The 17,599-nt window shown below is 35.1% G+C and overlaps 1 protein-coding gene across 3 annotated transcripts in view; it reads left to right on the top strand.

Annotated features, from left to right (window-relative positions):
- Hapln1 (hyaluronan and proteoglycan link protein 1) overlaps positions 1-15,735 on the top strand; it is a 77,831-nt gene extending 62,096 nt beyond the window's left edge. For 2 of the 3 annotated variants that reach the window (XM_047556076.1, XM_047556077.1), the window contains 3 exons: positions 4,084-4,455; positions 9,952-10,254; positions 12,206-15,735. In XM_047556076.1, coding sequence (XP_047412032.1) covers positions 4,084-4,455; positions 9,952-10,254; positions 12,206-12,495 — 965 coding nt within the window. In that variant the 3' untranslated portion in view covers positions 12,496-15,735. The remainder of the gene's footprint in view (positions 1-4,083; positions 4,456-9,951; positions 10,255-12,205) is intronic. The other variant, XM_047556078.1, reaches the window with a different exon arrangement.
- The last annotated feature ends 1,864 nt before the right edge of the window (positions 15,736-17,599 follow it).

Below are 17,599 nucleotides of genomic sequence, written 5' to 3'. Positions count from 1 at the left end.
TTTGAATATATAGCCTTGCTCAAAGGCACAATCACCAAAGTCTTTAGCCCTATGCTTAAGTGTGTTTTAGCACTGAAAGACAAAGGGAAAACAGCTGTGCCACTTAGTTTTATTTATTCTTTCCTTTAAAAAAAAAAAAAAAAGAAAGAAAAAGAAAAACAAGAAATACGCATCCTAATGATCAGGGTTTATTTTTATATTTTGCATTTTAATTGCTATCGACTGCCCTGTTGACCAAACAGTTTTGATTTAAGCATGAATTTCAAACTGATCCGGGTTTTTAAATCCATCAGATCCAACACCTGCTCCAGGTAATACTGTGCAGTTTGTTGTCAACATTCTTGGTTCCCTTTTTTGCTGACTTCGTAGTTTCCCTCTCTCCTTCCCTGCTCTGTTTGTTTCCCTGCAAATTCCTGTGATCACAGCCTGCGACATATAATCTGATAACAGTAGTAAGTTCTCAGGATGTGGACTTCTCAGAGCTGAGCCGTAGTAGAATCCGTGATAGAATCCAGAGAGCTCTTGACTTAGTGGCCAGTGCTCATTCTTCCACAAATTCCTGTTCTGAAACAGGCCACTCCTTCTAGCCCTTCTCAGGGCTGTATAATCTGTAGCCAGATCTTTTGAAAACAAGGAGATCAAAAACATTACTCTCAAGGTCATGTTGGGGATTTAGGTTAATATGCATCAATGGCTCATTTGTCACTAACTGTGTTACAGAACATTCTTAGGGTTCTTTGAATCTCAGGCAGGAACTTCTGGCATGTATTACCTCAATTCTTCCCTGAAGAAATAAGAATTCTAGGATTGTATATATTTTGGCATACTTTCTAGAAAAATGATTTTGTGTAAGGTCACAGTGGATTTTGGTGTCTGACCAATGTTCACTAGTACACCACATAAGCCATCCTCCACTCACAGTGCTGGAGTAGAAAAACAGTCTGGAGTGTACTCTACTAAAATACTATGAAAAAATTCACAGCTAACCACAGAGGAAAAGCACTATAAGTCTCAGCCCTTGTACAAGAGTTTTGATCTTTACTCTAGCTCTTTAATTTGTAAAACATTCAGAACCTTGTATTCATTCTGGAATAGTTTATGATTATGCTAAACCACACAAATTTCCAAGTCTCCTATAAAACACAGGTGGCATTTTGTGTATTTATTTTTCATTCCATATGGTTTAAAACTTTATACATAGGTAAATGGAAGGCTTATATATGCAAAATTATGCTCAGTGATGAGTGGTATTTTATTGCAGACATACAGAGTAAAAGCTGTGCAATAGGAACAGTTAGCAGATAGTATACACTTACTTTTGGTGAGGCATTGTTCTTAGTGCTTTTTGTGGATTAGGTCCACTACATATGATAGGTATTACCAAATATAACTCACGAGGAAATTAGAGCTGAGCTTGCACACCTTGCTAAAGACTGTAGCAAATTGAGGAAGTAAGGCTAACCTTACCTAAGGTCTATATCACACAAAAGCCATTGCTATTAACTACTACTCTATCGTATATCTCAGTGCATTTGGGGATTGGTTTGGGGCTTGTGTGTGTGTGTGTCTCACTAAGTTGCTTAGGGCCTTGCTAAGTTACTGAGACTGGCTTTGAATTTGCAATTCTCCTGCCTCGGCCTCCCAAACCACTGGGTGGTTTCAACTTTAAATTAAACAACTTGAAATAATCATGAAACTGAGACCTCTGAAAGCTGCATGTGCCCTATTTGAATTCATCCCAGGATGGGTAGGCCTACTTTCCCAGTGTCTCCTTGAGACACTGTAGGAAACCTATGACCATCAGGCATTACTGAGCAAACCAAGTCAACAGCACTTTTTTCTCTTCCCAGATAGAAGACTAAAGATATTTATATAGAAATTGTATGCAGTCATTGGGGATATTTTGTGTGTGTGTTGGGAGGTGGGGACTCTAGGAAAGATAGAATGAAAACAGGTTTATATTTCATCTTTTGAGGTTCTCTTGCCCTGAATAAGGAGTTGTAGAATAAAATATAAAGGAAATGCCTAATCAGCTGGATTTATGATTCATTTTGACTAAATACTAAGTAAAGTCATTATTTTCTTGTTTCATTATTTATTGAAACTGAGAGCATTGATGGCTTGTAAAACTTTTTAGTTTTTGACGATAGGGGATCATTTGTAAATGAAATGGTACGCTCATTTTAAAATATAAATTCTGAGAGCAATATGATAAAAATAGCAAAGGAACATCTATTACTGGAGACATTTTATCTTAAATTCAGCATCCTATGTATAAATGCCACTAAATAACTGAAGTATTGAGATCTGTCTCAAGGCTAATGGTTATTTTTCCTGATGATTTGTACATCTTAAATGACTCAGGGCAAAGATTATTCAATACCTATCAATATTCAATACCTACTGCTGCAAGGGCTTCAAAGCTGCATTGCAGTTCTGAAAACTGTGTATGGACAAAATGTATGAGTCCAGGAGCTGTTATGTTGCTTTCTCATTTTGGAATCTTGCACATCCTCAAGAGACCTTGTCAAGGTGAAAAGCACATTGTGCTAACCAGGGGAAACCCCAGAGAAAGCCAAGATCTGAAAATAGCAGCTGACTTTCTTAAAAAAAAAAATGGCAGCCCTGCAGACTTGGCAGACTTGGAATATTGTGGTGCTTTTTGAAAGGCAATGAAATCCTTGGAGGAGGGAGGAGGAAGACAAAGGGGCAAGGAAAGGAAGAAGTGATAAGAAAACTATAAAATAAGACATAGTAGAAAGGGAAAAGAAGTAGTAGAAGAACATTTAAAGAGAGTAAAGCAGCAGATAATTTTTTGGCTAATCAGAAAAACAAGTATAACTGTGGGTACACTTTTAACGTTCAAATTTTGAAGACTATATTTCAAAATCTGTAGTTTGTTAACAGTATTCATTAAAAGTACCTTCGTGAAGTCTATCTTTTGAGTGGAAATGAAATATAAACACATTATCTGAAATGCTCCAGAATAGCAATCACAGGTACATGTTTAAATAGAAGCCATAAGTTTGAGGATATTTGAATTCTTTGACCAGAGCCATACAATAAAAGTGAATCATACTGCTTTATATTTTTCCTATAAATGTAATACAGACTTACTCTAGTAGAATGCACAGGTGGGATTACCTGACCTTCTGACCTTGGAATTTTGGGGTTTATATTAATGAAATAATCTTGGAATTCTGTCACTTCTCTTGAACCTGTTTCTTTATTTCTGAAATTTAAATGAAGAAAAATGGAACCAGAAATATAAATAGATTTTATTATGAAATCATCAAACTTCAAATGACAATGGAGTCTTGAATTCAATTTTTTTAAATAATTATAATGTACATCTTCCCCTTTTTCAGTGATTTAAAAGAAATGACTACCTTATAGATACTTTCTAAATTTTACAGGTACCTTTCTATAATGGTTCAAAAGAGATTACATTCATTTGCTGGTAAATGGATAGAACTGGAGAACATCATGCTAAGTGAAATGAACCAGACTCAAAAATTCAGAGGTCAAATATTTTCTTTCCTAATGTGTAACCCAGAGAAAAACAAGGACCAAAAGGGGTTGGGAGACTTCATGAAAATAGAGGGGAGAAGGGTGGAGTAGAAGAGATTGAGGGGGAGAGAGGAAGAATGGGAAAGGGAAACAACTGCAGAATGAAATTGACTTAATTATGCTATGTGCATGTATAAATACATCAAAATGAGGTCCACTTTTATGTATAACCATTTTGTACCAAATTAAAAAACAATAAATAGAAGGAAAACCGCAAGAGTGCAAGAAGGGGACCAGAGAGGAGGGGATGAAAAGGGAAATGGAGAAAATTATGTTGTATGCTTTTATGAATAAGTCAGAATGAACTGTACTTTTATGTATAACTATAATGTACTAATAAAAACCTTTAAAAGATTATATAGAGAAGATCATCATCAAAGCTATTTTTGTCAGATATCCTGTGTATGTAACATATTTCATTATACAAAACAAGTGAGAAAACACATGTAATGATTATTTTCTTTCTTTCTTTCTTTCTTCCTTTTCTTTTCTTTCTTCTTTTTTTAACTATAGCAGAAAATGGCCCCCGTCTACTTGTGGAAGCAGAACAAGCCAAGGTGTTCTCACACAGAGGTGGCAACGTTACACTGCCATGTAAATTTTATCGAGACCCTACAGCATTTGGCTCAGGAATCCACAAAATCCGAATTAAGTGGACCAAGCTAACTTCAGATTACCTCAAGGAAGTGGATGTTTTTGTTTCCATGGGATATCACAAGAAAACCTATGGAGGCTACCAGGGTAGAGTGTTTCTGAAAGGAGGCAGTGACAATGATGCTTCTCTGGTAATCACACACCTCACCCTGGAGGATTATGGGAGGTACAAGTGTGAGGTGATTGAAGGGTTAGAAGACGATACTGCTGTGGTAGCCCTAGACTTACAAGGTAGGTATCCACAAAGCATGTTGAACTTAGAAATAGTAATTAATCACTACTCTGTTTTCATTAGGAGTAATGTGTACTGGTTACCATAGTAATAATGTGAGAAACCAAAAGTGCGCACCCAGCATGTTTTTCTATTCTTCTCTATTTTGCAGTCCACCTACGATTTCAGCTTTCATATTTGAAATGCACACACAATGCTTATGTACACAATTGAAGCTATTTGCATCTAGGAGAAACACAGTGGAAACTGAATTAATAATTTTTGGAAATTGCCTTATGTTATTCAAAATTTAAATCTCATTATATGGTTATTGAGAAACTCAAATTGGATTCTTTTTTTATTATGTTTCTAAAATTATCTCACTTTCAAAATAATGGCAATTTTTATAAAGGACATCCACACTAAAATGCGTGTACTTATATTCTCTACAATGACTCCAAAAACTTAATTTAACATAAAAGTAACCTCTGAGTCATATAAATATTCTTGTAAAGAAGTAATCTTTTTTAATGGCTCTGAGTTAATACCCACTGATTAAGCCATTTTGGAGAGAAATTCTGTTTCCTGAACATGTAATACATTTGGTAGGTTCAAAAGCTAACATGCTTGCTGAGCTATATAGATGAAAATTGTCTTTCCCCTCCTTGCCTCCTTTCTGTACAATATTCATCCTCTAGGGAAAATTCATTCATTTGTTTTTTATGTTATCTCAAGCCATCTTCTTTTTCTTGAATTTCAGCAGTATTTTACATTAAGGGATAAATTTTGGCTGCTTTGATAGAATAATTTCCTTCTGTAAAATTATAAATAATGTGTTTGTTAGAATCTCCTTTCAGCTCCTACAACAAATCTGTGGCTTTTGAAATACTACCTATATGGTCTACAAGCATATCACTGAAGATTTGTCCTTCTGAATCCCATAAGTCCTCAGAATTCCGCAAAATTCCATCATGTGTTAGGAGACTTATTAACTTTATATGTCTAGTAATTGCATGATGCTGTAAAGAGCAATTCTGTGAATTTCCCTGGTCTGTCTTTGTTTGGGTTCTTGGTTCCTGATTACATGTGACCTTGTACTTCCAGGTTTTGTTTTGGTGCCAGGGATGGAAACCACAGGTACTTAACCATGGAGCCAAATCCCCAAACCTTTTGAAAATTATTATTATTATTATTATTATTATTATTATTATTATTATTATTTTGGGACAGAGTCATGCTGAGTTGCTAAGGGCCTTGTTAAGTTGCTAAGGTTGACTTTGAACTTGGGATCCTCTGCCTCAGACTCCTAAACCACTGGGATTACAGGCATGTGCCCTGTGCCCAGCTGTACTTCCAGTTTTTATTGGTTTACACTAATATCCATGAGCATTGACATTATTCAGGAGAGAAGAAGTAGTTGTCTTAGAAAAGACAGTTACTTAATATTTAGACCTGATTTTCTTTATCAGAGGGACCTTAACAGGTTAATAAATGATAACCACAATGTTTGTCTTTTTTTGCTTTCAACCTCTTATACATATAATTTGTTGCACCTTGATTATCTGTCCCATACTATGTGGAGACTGTCCTCATATTATTGATCAAAATTCTACAAATTTTATTCTTATAGATTTTGTCTTATTCTTGTGGCTATCATTATACTTTGTTTTCAGTTGTAGATGGACACAATACCTTTTTTAAATTTTATTTTTATGTGGTGCTGTGGATCGAACCCAGTGTCTCAGACATGTTAGGCAAGCACTCTACCACTGAGCTACAACCCTAGCCCTCATTGTATTTTTTGTGATTTCATTTGAAGTTCAAATCCTTATAGAATACAGAATTTTGATAGGATAGTCTTCTGATCACTACCAGTTAACCACATTGCTACGAACAGCATGCCACAAAGAATAAGCTTTATACAGATATTATAAGAGGAGTCACTAGGGATCCAGTAGTAATAGGGGCTACAGAATTTATTTCAGCAGTCAACAAATACAGTGAACAGCTGAACAGCGTTAAAAACAAGAAGTTGCCCTTCTAATCTTCCATTGCATAAATATTATTTTTTATCTATTTGTTCTTTCTAGATATACATGACAGTAGAGTGTACTTTGACATGTTATACATAGAATAAGTATAACTTGTTCCAATTAGTATCTCATTATTGTGGTTGTATATGATGTAGAGATACACTGACTATGTATTCCTATATAAGCATAGGAAAGATACGTCCGATTCATTCTACTGTCTTTTCTATTCCCATCCCCCTTCCATAGGGAAAGATTAGAAGTCCACTGTATTAATATTCTATTAGTGAAAATGTGACCAGACATATAAACATATAGTCTGAGAACATTCAAAAACAGAAAAATAATTTCAGATATGTGCATAGCACTTGTGGGCACTATAAGAGGCACTAAGCGGTGTAAAATTATTTATACTACATGATCTCTGCCCTTTTATTACCAGAAGTATTTTCTTTATGGTGTTATTGAAAATAACTTCTATGTATATCAAGACAAGAAAACCCTTCATATGCCTAACAAATTTTTATTTACCAACAAATAGGATGAATCGAGCTGTGTGATTATGAATCTTAAAGACTGTATCCTCAGAATGTACTTCAACTGACTAAGTTCTTCATATCATTTACTATAATTGTTTTCCATGTGGTGTGTCATCCTCTTAATCGCCTTTGCAGTGATACATACCAGCCTTTCACATAAAAGGAAAGAGCTTTGATTATATTCTGACATAAGAACAAAGGATAAATGAGCCAGATATGGTTTGGAAAAAAGTTCTAAATCCTTATTTCCTACCTGTGAAAGTTTAACATTTCTTATTTTTATAACACTTCAGGAAAGCAACCATGAACTCCATAATTCAACTGCAGGAATTACACATTTTTCCAGATACAAGAAGAATTCTGAATTAAGATGGTTGAAATCTTAACCACTTGAAATTAAAATTAAGTAAATATGCAGAATATACATTTAAAAACTTAGGCTGCTTACGGCACAGAAACTGACTGTGATTTACTTGAAACATGTTTTTTTCCAGCATCATCAAACATTAATTAAAATTTGTTAAGCAAAGTTTTATGTGGATACAATAGTAAGTTTACACTTTATGCTATTGTTGAAAAACACCAAAATTTAACATGAGGCTTCACTTTTACTTTAGGAAACGATTTATGAAACCATGTGAAATTTGAAAGCTACTCATATAAAAATATATTAACACAGGATTTGGAAATTAATCCTATTTCAGAAATATAAAATAGGAGAAATTACTAAAGAAAAATGTCCCATAATTTCTATAAGTATCCACCAGAGTACACTACAGCAAATTTAAACCTGAAGAGTTTTCCAGTTCTTTAATATTACTATAAATTAAAATGTCCCATTTTCCCACTGCTTCCATCTTTAGCCATTTGGGAAAAGGAAGGCAACTCAAATTATTTATTTCTTAGGGGTGAGATACTTGGAGATTTTTGTCATTTGAACTCTAGCTTCCAAAGGCACCACTACTGGATAAATGGAATAGTCTCCTTTTCCTGGGCATTCCTAGTGTTGCCGAGGAAAGAAGACAGTAGTCACAAGGGACAGAAGCAGAGTAGTTCTTTCCAGGTGTTCACTGAGTTCCTAGCTTGGAGCCTGGGCACAGCCCTTCTTAGACAGAGCCTTCTCCAGGTTCTGTCTCCCTCTTGCCACAGCAGGAGTCAGTGGCAACCAAGGGAATCTTTTCCTTCTTCCTCTGGCTCCCATTCAGCTTATAGATCCCTCAGCCAAGAACCTGAGAAAGCAGAATGAGATCAGGAAGCTTTCTTGGATCTCTGCCTCCAGTGGTCAGTGCCAGCTGGACTGTTCTAGTGGGACAAACGTGTCCTACAGAGTCCTTCAGGATTTAGACTTGATTCAAGGCTACTGAAATTTCTTTTTGTAATCTTCCAAGACAATTTATAAAAGTAATATTTCCTGTGTACTGTAACCATGCTCTCCATGAATTGTACATCATTTTCAATAGGGTCCACAGTTGTAAAGTAGTATACGTGATATAACCCACCGATTTACTAAGTCAGTGGGATAAGCTTGTGCTTTTCATATGCTAAAATACAAATCACTTATAATCATATTTAGAAATATAATCATTCTGAATTATTTCATTAACTATGGGGGAGATACTCTGACACATGATCTTTCTTAAAGTCCAGTAAAAGATACAGTTTTGTTTTCTTAATCTGGTAATCCTTGACCTTTAAGAAACTGTTTACAATGTTGAAGGATAGCTCAATCAACTCCCATAATTAGTTTACCAACAGAAATGCTTTTGAAAGCCATTCATCTTCCCAGGCAAAGTGAATGTGAAGTCATACTGTGTACATTTCATAAGGAATTTTATTCTTTAATATTTAATCTCTTCAATAGTAACCTGTTAACAGATGCCTATGCTGTGCTTATATCATACAGGGCAAGTTTAGAGAAATTTTTAAAAAATATCTACTTGTAATAAAATTATTTTTCAAACCTTATTTTCAGTTTGCATTATGTAAATATGGAAGCTGAAAAATAGTAATGGAAAAATTTTTGAATGAAAACTCTTATTTTAGTTGTACTTTTCAAGCACAGAAAAACAATAATATTAAAGGCTACATTAACAGATAAGAGAGTCACAGAGCTTAATAGGGGAATGTTTCCCTGTACAAACTAATCTTATTAATATGAAATAAGACTATTAATTGGGTTTTTGTTGGATATGCAAATTCCCTTTAGAGTTTCTCCAAACAAGAAGCCCACAAAGTGGTCTGCAAGGTTTTAGGAACACAGGTAAAAGGAAACATATATGTGTATGAGTGTATATGTGTGTGTGTGTATATATATATATATATATATAAAATACGTATAGTCATGAGGGAACAGGAGCATTATTATATGATAATATGTAATACATAGGCACACATACACATATATATAATAAACATACATGTTTGAATTTTTTAGCATGTTTATACATTTCAAAGACTAGATAAAACTAATCACTAATTCCAAGAATAATTACTAACAAAAACATTGTAAATTTTAATAAATACCCTCTCTCCATGCACTGTATTTCTCACTACTCTTACTGTTCAGTACTGGCTTTTCCTAGATGGAAAGAACTCCTGTTACAAGGGTAGTAACCAATAACAGTAGATAAGTTCCCAGGGAGGACTATTGGGAAACTATAATCTGAAAACAAATCATTTTCAAACAGAAGCATTTGAAGTCTTGAATCAAACTCTTAGCAAAGGCAGCCAATCCCTGCATTATCAATCAAGTAGTTTCTCATGAGATCCTTAGGGCTGAGAGGTTGTTTGAAGGGGAAAGGAACTATGGACAGTTGTTGCAATTGACCAAAATTACCTCTTCTGATGGAGAGTCTATTTTTTTTTTTTTTTTTATCAGTGAAGTAGGTTTGCTCAGGTCTTTCCTTTTTTGTGCTACTAATCACCCCCTGCATTCTCCTCTGGACAGGTGTGGTATTCCCTTACTTTCCACGACTGGGGCGCTACAATCTCAATTTCCATGAGGCACAACAGGCTTGTTTGGACCAGGATGCTGTGATTGCCTCCTTCGACCAGCTCTACGATGCCTGGCGGGGCGGTCTGGACTGGTGCAATGCAGGCTGGCTCAGTGATGGGTCTGTGCAATACCCTATCACAAAGCCTAGAGAGCCCTGTGGGGGCCAGAACACGGTGCCTGGCGTCAGGAACTACGGGTTCTGGGACAAAGATAAAAGCAGATACGATGTTTTCTGTTTTACATCCAACTTCAATGGTAAGATATGAACTTCACTGCCTTCTTTCCTACCCCAGAGACCAAGCTGCACTCAACACTGCATTTGGCTACTAAAGTATTATCTCCTTAAAAAAAATAAAAACTTTGAAATATTGGTCTAGTTTGAAAAGATATTAAAAGTTCTTGAAAATATACGTATAATTCAAGCAAAAATTGCATACTTCCAATGATCCCAGGTTTGGGGGTTCAGTATTTATTATGAAATATCTGAAACTATCACATGGTACGGGGTTTTGTTTCTTATAGCCAGGGGAGATGCTGCCACTGTGCACCCTCCATGTGCTGTGGCTCTCCCCATTGAAAAAAGAGTGCTTCTTTATCATACAAGCTCTCCCCCTCTCAATTACAATGCGATAATCAGCAAAGCTCAGGATGAAGGGGAGTAAGCAAGAGAAATAAAATAGAACTAACATTGGAAGCAAAAGCCAAAAAAAAGTTTACATCCATTTTGATGACTCGTCTCTTATAGTCACCCAATCCCAGCCTTTTCTTGCCCCATCCAAAACTGGATACACAGTTTGTAAGGCCCAGTGCAAAATGAAAATGTGGGCCCTTTGTTAAAAAATGACTAAGAACTTTAAGAGGGTGGGTGACTACAGAGCACTAAACCAAGCATGGGGCCCAAGGTACTGCACAGGTAATGTTCCCACAGAGGAAACCCTGGCCTGGTCATTTTATATTTCAGGTTTCTGTTGATACTTTGAAGAAAACAGAAAGGAGTCAGGATCAACAGACTTTGTGGACAGTCAAATAGTACATAATTTTAGCCTTGGTGACCATTTGCTCTCTGTTGCAACTATTCAACGTAGCTTTGTATATTGTAGCACAGAGCAGTCACACACAATACTGAGTAGATGGGCAAGGCTACGTTCCAGCAAACTTCACTTACCAAAACGCATAAGACGACAAGTTTCACTTGTGTGCTGTGGTTTGCTGACTCCTGGTATAGATTATAGAACTAATTCTCTAGTTAAAGCTCCAGTGATGTCTATTTTTTTTTCAACTACATCCTCTCAACCTAGAAAAAATTAGTAGGTATTAATTTATACTTCAATAACCTGTATTTAGTGAAGGTCAGTGGGACATCACATCATCATATGTAATCAAATAAAAGGATGTGATTGCTTTCAACCTGAAACTGAGATAACAGAGAAGTTTTTCCTGTGTGTTTTTATGTGTATTTAACACATATCAACAGTATCTCAGTAATTAATTCTATGCAAGAAGTGGTTAAGACTAACTTGTCTTTCTTATGAAATCAAGAAACGACAGTGTCAGGGCTCAAAAGAAGGAAGTGAAAAAAATCAGTGAATTCATCGTCTTTACTAGTCAGGGAACACAGACTGCGTTTACATTCTGAGTACGTATTATTTGTGGCAAGTGACTTCCTGTATTTTATGCATTTTCATACTGTAGTCTTTGAATGAGAATAATGTCTTATTGATACCTGTAATGAAAAGAACTTGAGGGCTTTTGATTTTTTCAAATGGACTTTTTATGTCAGGAATGTTTTTTGATCCTTTCACATTCAAATTTTGCCTCTCCAGAAACTTGTACTGGGGTTCAGTCTTGCTACAGCTAGAATTTAAATAGCCCTTGCTTTTAACATGGGATTCTGTCTTCTCTAATGCCACAGAAGGGCTCTTTTAGTCACTAATTAGCTAAGAGAAACTGCATCTGTCATCGCCTTTTTCTTTTTAAAGCTATAAAAAGTATGTCTGAACACATATTAAGGGATGAGGAAAAAGATGAATTTAATGGAGACCCAGGGGTATTACATTTAATTGACAATCCTACGTTCCAGAAACTTCACAAACATTGCTTTGCAACTCCCTTCATTGAGACGCACTTCTGTTTTTGTCTCCTTCCATTTCTGTGTGGCTAGATGGCAGACAAGCCCATTGATTTGTCTCTCTCTCCTCCTCCACAGGCCGTTTTTACTATCTGATCCACCCCACCAAGCTGACCTATGATGAAGCGGTGCAAGCTTGTCTCAATGATGGTGCTCAGATTGCCAAAGTGGGCCAGATATTTGCTGCCTGGAAACTTCTCGGCTATGACCGCTGCGATGCTGGCTGGTTGGCGGATGGTAGCGTCCGCTATCCTATCTCTAGACCAAGAAGGCGCTGCAGTCCCACTGAGGCGGCAGTGCGCTTTGTGGGCTTCCCAGATAAAAAGCATAAGCTGTATGGTGTCTACTGCTTCAGAGCTTACAACTGAGAGTGCGCCTAGAGCGCATCTGTCTTAAAGTCGTTAAGAACATGTGAAAGGTTTTTTTTTTTTTTTTCAGTATGAACTCATGCAAGTTACCAAAACTGTGACAACCCTTTTTTACTTACTGTAAAGAGTCATTTTCATAAAAACCAATTCATTAATTTGTTTTTGTAAAGCTATCATCCAATATATATTATAAATTAATATAATTTTGAGGGAAGCTCTACATAAGGAGGCTTTCGAGCCAAAATGTTTAAGCTACATCATCCCAACAAAGTATTCTTTCATGAACGGGGCATGCAATAGCTTGAAAATTGCTAGAATTAAAGAAAGTAAAGCTACTCAGAACAGCAGCTTCCACAAGCACAAGTTTTACACATTTCTACAATTTTGAAATGCACTATGATGAAAAAAATTAGAGCAACAGATTTGAAATACAGACTTCTTTACATAAATTGAGATTCTGTGAGGTTGCACAAAACTCAGTTTCACAAGGGAACAATCTACACTTTTCTAAAAGTTAATATTTCAAGTCTCCAGTATTTTACTCTTTAAAATTTTGCCTTTTTGACCAAAAAGAATTCATATGGATTCAAATGCATAGTAATAAGCACAGTTAAAACTCCTTAATAATCCCATTTATATGTAGTATGAGACTTAAATAAGCAAATAATATTTAACCATTGAGAGACTCCTACTTTCTTCTAATTAAATTACATATGTCGAGAATTGTTTTATCTTTTGAGTAGCTTTACTGAGTTATATTTAAATTCTAAGGGCCCTTTGCTAAGCAGCATTTAGCATCCACTCAGGGCAGTTACATAGATAAACTGCTGGACAGAAAAATTATAAAATTAGCAGCTTGATTTTGTGTTAGCCTATGAAACATTATTATCATATAATAATAACTTTATTTAATATTTCTTTCTTATTTACATTACATTAAAAAGTTAAATCATTAAAGGAATGAATAACTATACACTTGCCTAATCAAGAAAAAAGGACCCAACTTTCAAAATTCTTATTATATCTATTGAATATACACTGCAAATCCCAAATGGTGCCTATGTTTGGGGAAGAAAGTCAAACAATGTAGTTATAAACTCCATCCAAATAGAAAACAAAATAAGTATCACTTTCTCGCTGGTCATTATTGGGCATAAATGAAATGCTAAAGCTGTCATCAAACAGTTTACACTAAAATCTTCAGGTCTTTAAATGAAAAGTTAAGTCAAGCTTCCAAAAACCAACTTTCCATATTAGCAGCTCCAATCTTCAATATAGCTCTCTTTTCCTATATTTCTATGACATGTTGAGACCCCACAGGGACCAATATTTGTATTCAAATTACATTTCATGGTTTCCCATTGTTTTGCAATGAGTTCTAATAAATGGGATTTAGTATAATAATCCAAGTATGACATAGCTGGAATGCTTTCATGAATGTTTTTATGTAGATTTTTTTCCCGTGAACGTGAGTAAATAAATCTGTTTCCTGAATTGATTGTGGTTGCATTTAAAGCTCTGTAATAATTCTAATAAATTTACTCTATAAATATAGAGTTATGTGTGTGGAAGGTATAAAACAATTGGAAGTCCATGAAACCATAACTATATTCATATATTATCTAGACAAAATATTGTAAATAAAAGTAGATCCTTTCTTTCATCAAAAGCATATTTGAAAATTTTCAGATGCTTTAATAATAAAGGATGACAATGTATGCATGCATGCACATATTTAAGTTAGTCTGGATATGCAAATTATGCAAAACTATAAATCAAAAGAGATTTTGAGGTTTAACTCAAACACTGGTGGTATAAATAGAACTCACACTTCTGAAGTTTAGATACCTGAGTGGTCTGGAATAAGATAAATATATTATTTAAAGAGGGGACTATTTCCAAAGGAGCAACTCCAACACCTCAAGCCTGAGGGTTAACTCACTGGAGAAAGCTCATACTTGAACCATTATTACCTATATTACAAGAATCTTATAGAAATGTAAATGGGAAAACTTTCTATTGAAGCAAGTATATAGTCCTCAGTTATTGTTGCAGAACTTTACCTTTATAATGTTAAGCATAGCAGCATTTCTTAACTTTTGAATACTTATAAGTATAGGAATTGGTGCTGATCAAAATCTCTGTAGTGACCATTAACTGATTAAAACCTCTACCAATTGCCCACCATTTTCCCATGCTTGGAAAACAAAACAAAACAAAAAAACTTAACAGAGTAAGCTCTGCTGAGCAGAATTTTAAACTTCTGATTTTACTCAAAATAAATCTTCATGCTCTTTGGACTCCTAATTGAAGAAGGGGTCTTTTTAATGTTCTCATTTTGTTGTTGTTTTTTTTCATCAGATATCTACTTTCCTACTTCATTGTCCAAGATGTTTCACTGAGAATGTTTGAGAAAGAAAAGTTATCCTAGTACAATCCCTACCAGAGAGTTGGTAAAACAAGAACTAGTTCAGAAATTGCTTTTCAAGCCTACAATTCCAAGTGTATCAGACAAATGAGATGGAAGGCTGGGTTACAAAATCTTGTTTCCATCATTTTATCTATAATTAACTCATGATCTGTATAAAGAACAAAATATATTCACAAATTTCACTGAGACACAAATTACATTTGAAATTCAAATCAAAAGAAGTAATTCATAAAACACAGTATAGGAATGAAAACAAGTTGTTACATTAACACTGGAAGCCATCTCTGAATGACTGCTGCCATATTTTATCACAGTAATTTTTAGCCAACTATGGCATTTGTAAACTTAAACTTTCTCTCATAGAAAGGGGGCTGGTACCTGTTAAAGTTTTGTTTTATGCAATAATATAGTTGCTTATTATTTTGGCAATTAGAAGTAGACTCAAAGGAGATTCCAGTTTGGTTGCTGGCAGCCATACTGGCTTTCTTGATTTCAGTACTCCAAAGAACATGGTGGTCTCATGGAGTAGCTGACCACTAAAGAGAGGAGGATTAAAAGGGAATCAGTTATCAGTTTGTAGCATAGAATGCACCAAGAAAGATCAATGGAAAACTGACATAGTTGTGTTGAAAAATTAACTGTATCACAGCTCTCTACTGCCAGAACAGCAATGGTGTACAACAAAAGAAATGAAAAATACAATCAAGCCACAGAGAAAATCAGTATTTAAAGGCATTTAATACCTACTAGTGCAAATTTGAAAAGAAGAAACAATATGTATTTAAAAAATGTTTTCATTTTCTGTAAGATACAATGAACTGGTAAACATTAAAAGTCAATTTTGTGTTACTGCAGTATCTTTTGATTCTTCTGAGTTGTAGAACTAGCCATTTTACTTTGTGTCAAACTCTGTAAACGCATGATCACAAAAAAAAAATCCTTGTTATGATATTTTTTGAGTTTGGATTGTAAACACATAGCTATTTGTATTTCCGAGTATTTTTGTAAGGTTAAAAAAGAAATATATATATATGGTATTTGGATATATGTAGATATAGATATGCACACACAAATAATCAGTAGTACTCTCTCTTTTACATAAATTTCTCTTTTATACAATTCAAAGCATAATTTATTTTGCTTACTAGGTGAGCAATCTCAGATATTTATGGTGTGTTGATTAAATTAATATATCTGAGATACCTTATGACACCATTTCATGAGTACTCAATTAAAAGAAAAGTTTTCGTTGAAGTCCTTTTCTCTAGTATAGAATAGCAAGGAATATGTTTTCTAGTATTTTAATCCCTACCTTGAATTTTCAACATGAAAAAATAGTTTCTGGATTTTCCTGGTATGTAGAAATAGATTCTGGGGTACAAGATTCTTGCCGGTGCAATGATTTGCACGAAAACACTCCTTAATGAGTTTGAGTCATTGACATTCAAACAAACAAAAAAAGTGTACTTCAAAAGTTTCCCCATACCTATTAGGAACATATTATACCGGCTTGGAGAAGAACATATCCCAAGAGTAATGTGAATTAAAACTTATTTTAGCATTTATGTTCTCGCACGGGTGAAGATCGTGCTCACTTTGCAGTCACTTTCATGTAACCCGGTCATGCAGACCTACTTGGTAGTTATGTTGAAGGGTCTTATGAAGTTTCATAATGCTTAAATAAAAACAAGCTAAATTGTTCAGACATGACACCTTTAGTCCCCTACCAAGTGACAAGGTTTAATACTAAGACTATTCTTAAGTAGAGTGAACCCTGTCCTTGATGGCCCTATGTATAAAGAAAGTAATAAAAGGAAAATATTGTTGGGGAGTATGAGAAAGAACATGAACTATGAAGAAACTGACATATTGTCTTTCATATCTTGGCTCCTTGAGTCTTCCATGTAGGGTTATTTAAAGATTCTACAGTCTTGGCTTCTTGGCTGGTAGAATATTCAGGGCCCTAAAAGCAGGTTACATGCCGAATCTTAGGCATGAAAATACACTGCACATACTTTTTATTTTATTGCTTTAAAAAGCAAACCAAGTTTATTCATTTGTGTGTGTGTGTGTGTGTGTGTGTGTGTGTGTGTTTCTTTCAGGCCAGTAAACTTCTGTCACATCCATAGCCACTCGTCATCTGAAACATTTTAACTTTGCAGCCCAGGGTGCAATTCCATATCTTTTAGGAATCAAGCAATTTTCCTTCTCAGTTTAACTGTGTTACTCTCATGTTCACTGAGATGGTCCAGTGTCTGGTTCCTCTACTGGTAAAAGTTAACTCTTTGCTTTAGTTGCAGTCTGAACTGTTGTCTATTTGGGAAAGTATCCCCAAGATAGACAGTTCAGATTCTCTACTACCTAATAATGAAACTATTCACTCTAATAACAAATACAAGATTCCTGGATGGTAATAGAGTTCTAAGAATATTATATTCCAATACTTTTATTTCTAAGGATCTTCATCCTGCTTGCAATATTTGTGTTTTGGGGAATTTTTTTTCAGGGGTACCAGTGATTGAACTCAGGAGCACTGGAACACTGAACCACATCCTTTGCCCTATTTCGTATTTTATTTAGAGATAGGTTCTCACCGAGTTGCTTAGTGCCTCGCTTTTGCTGAGGCTGGCTTTGAACTCCAGACCTCCTGTCTCAGTCTCCCAAGTCACTGAG

Source organism: Sciurus carolinensis, chromosome 6, assembly GCF_902686445.1.
Source record: "Sciurus carolinensis chromosome 6, mSciCar1.2, whole genome shotgun sequence".
In the NCBI taxonomy this organism is placed as follows: Eukaryota; Metazoa; Chordata; class Mammalia; order Rodentia; family Sciuridae; genus Sciurus; species Sciurus carolinensis.
Note: the sequence above shows the minus strand (reverse complement) of the source record. Positions and strands in the feature narration are given on the sequence as shown.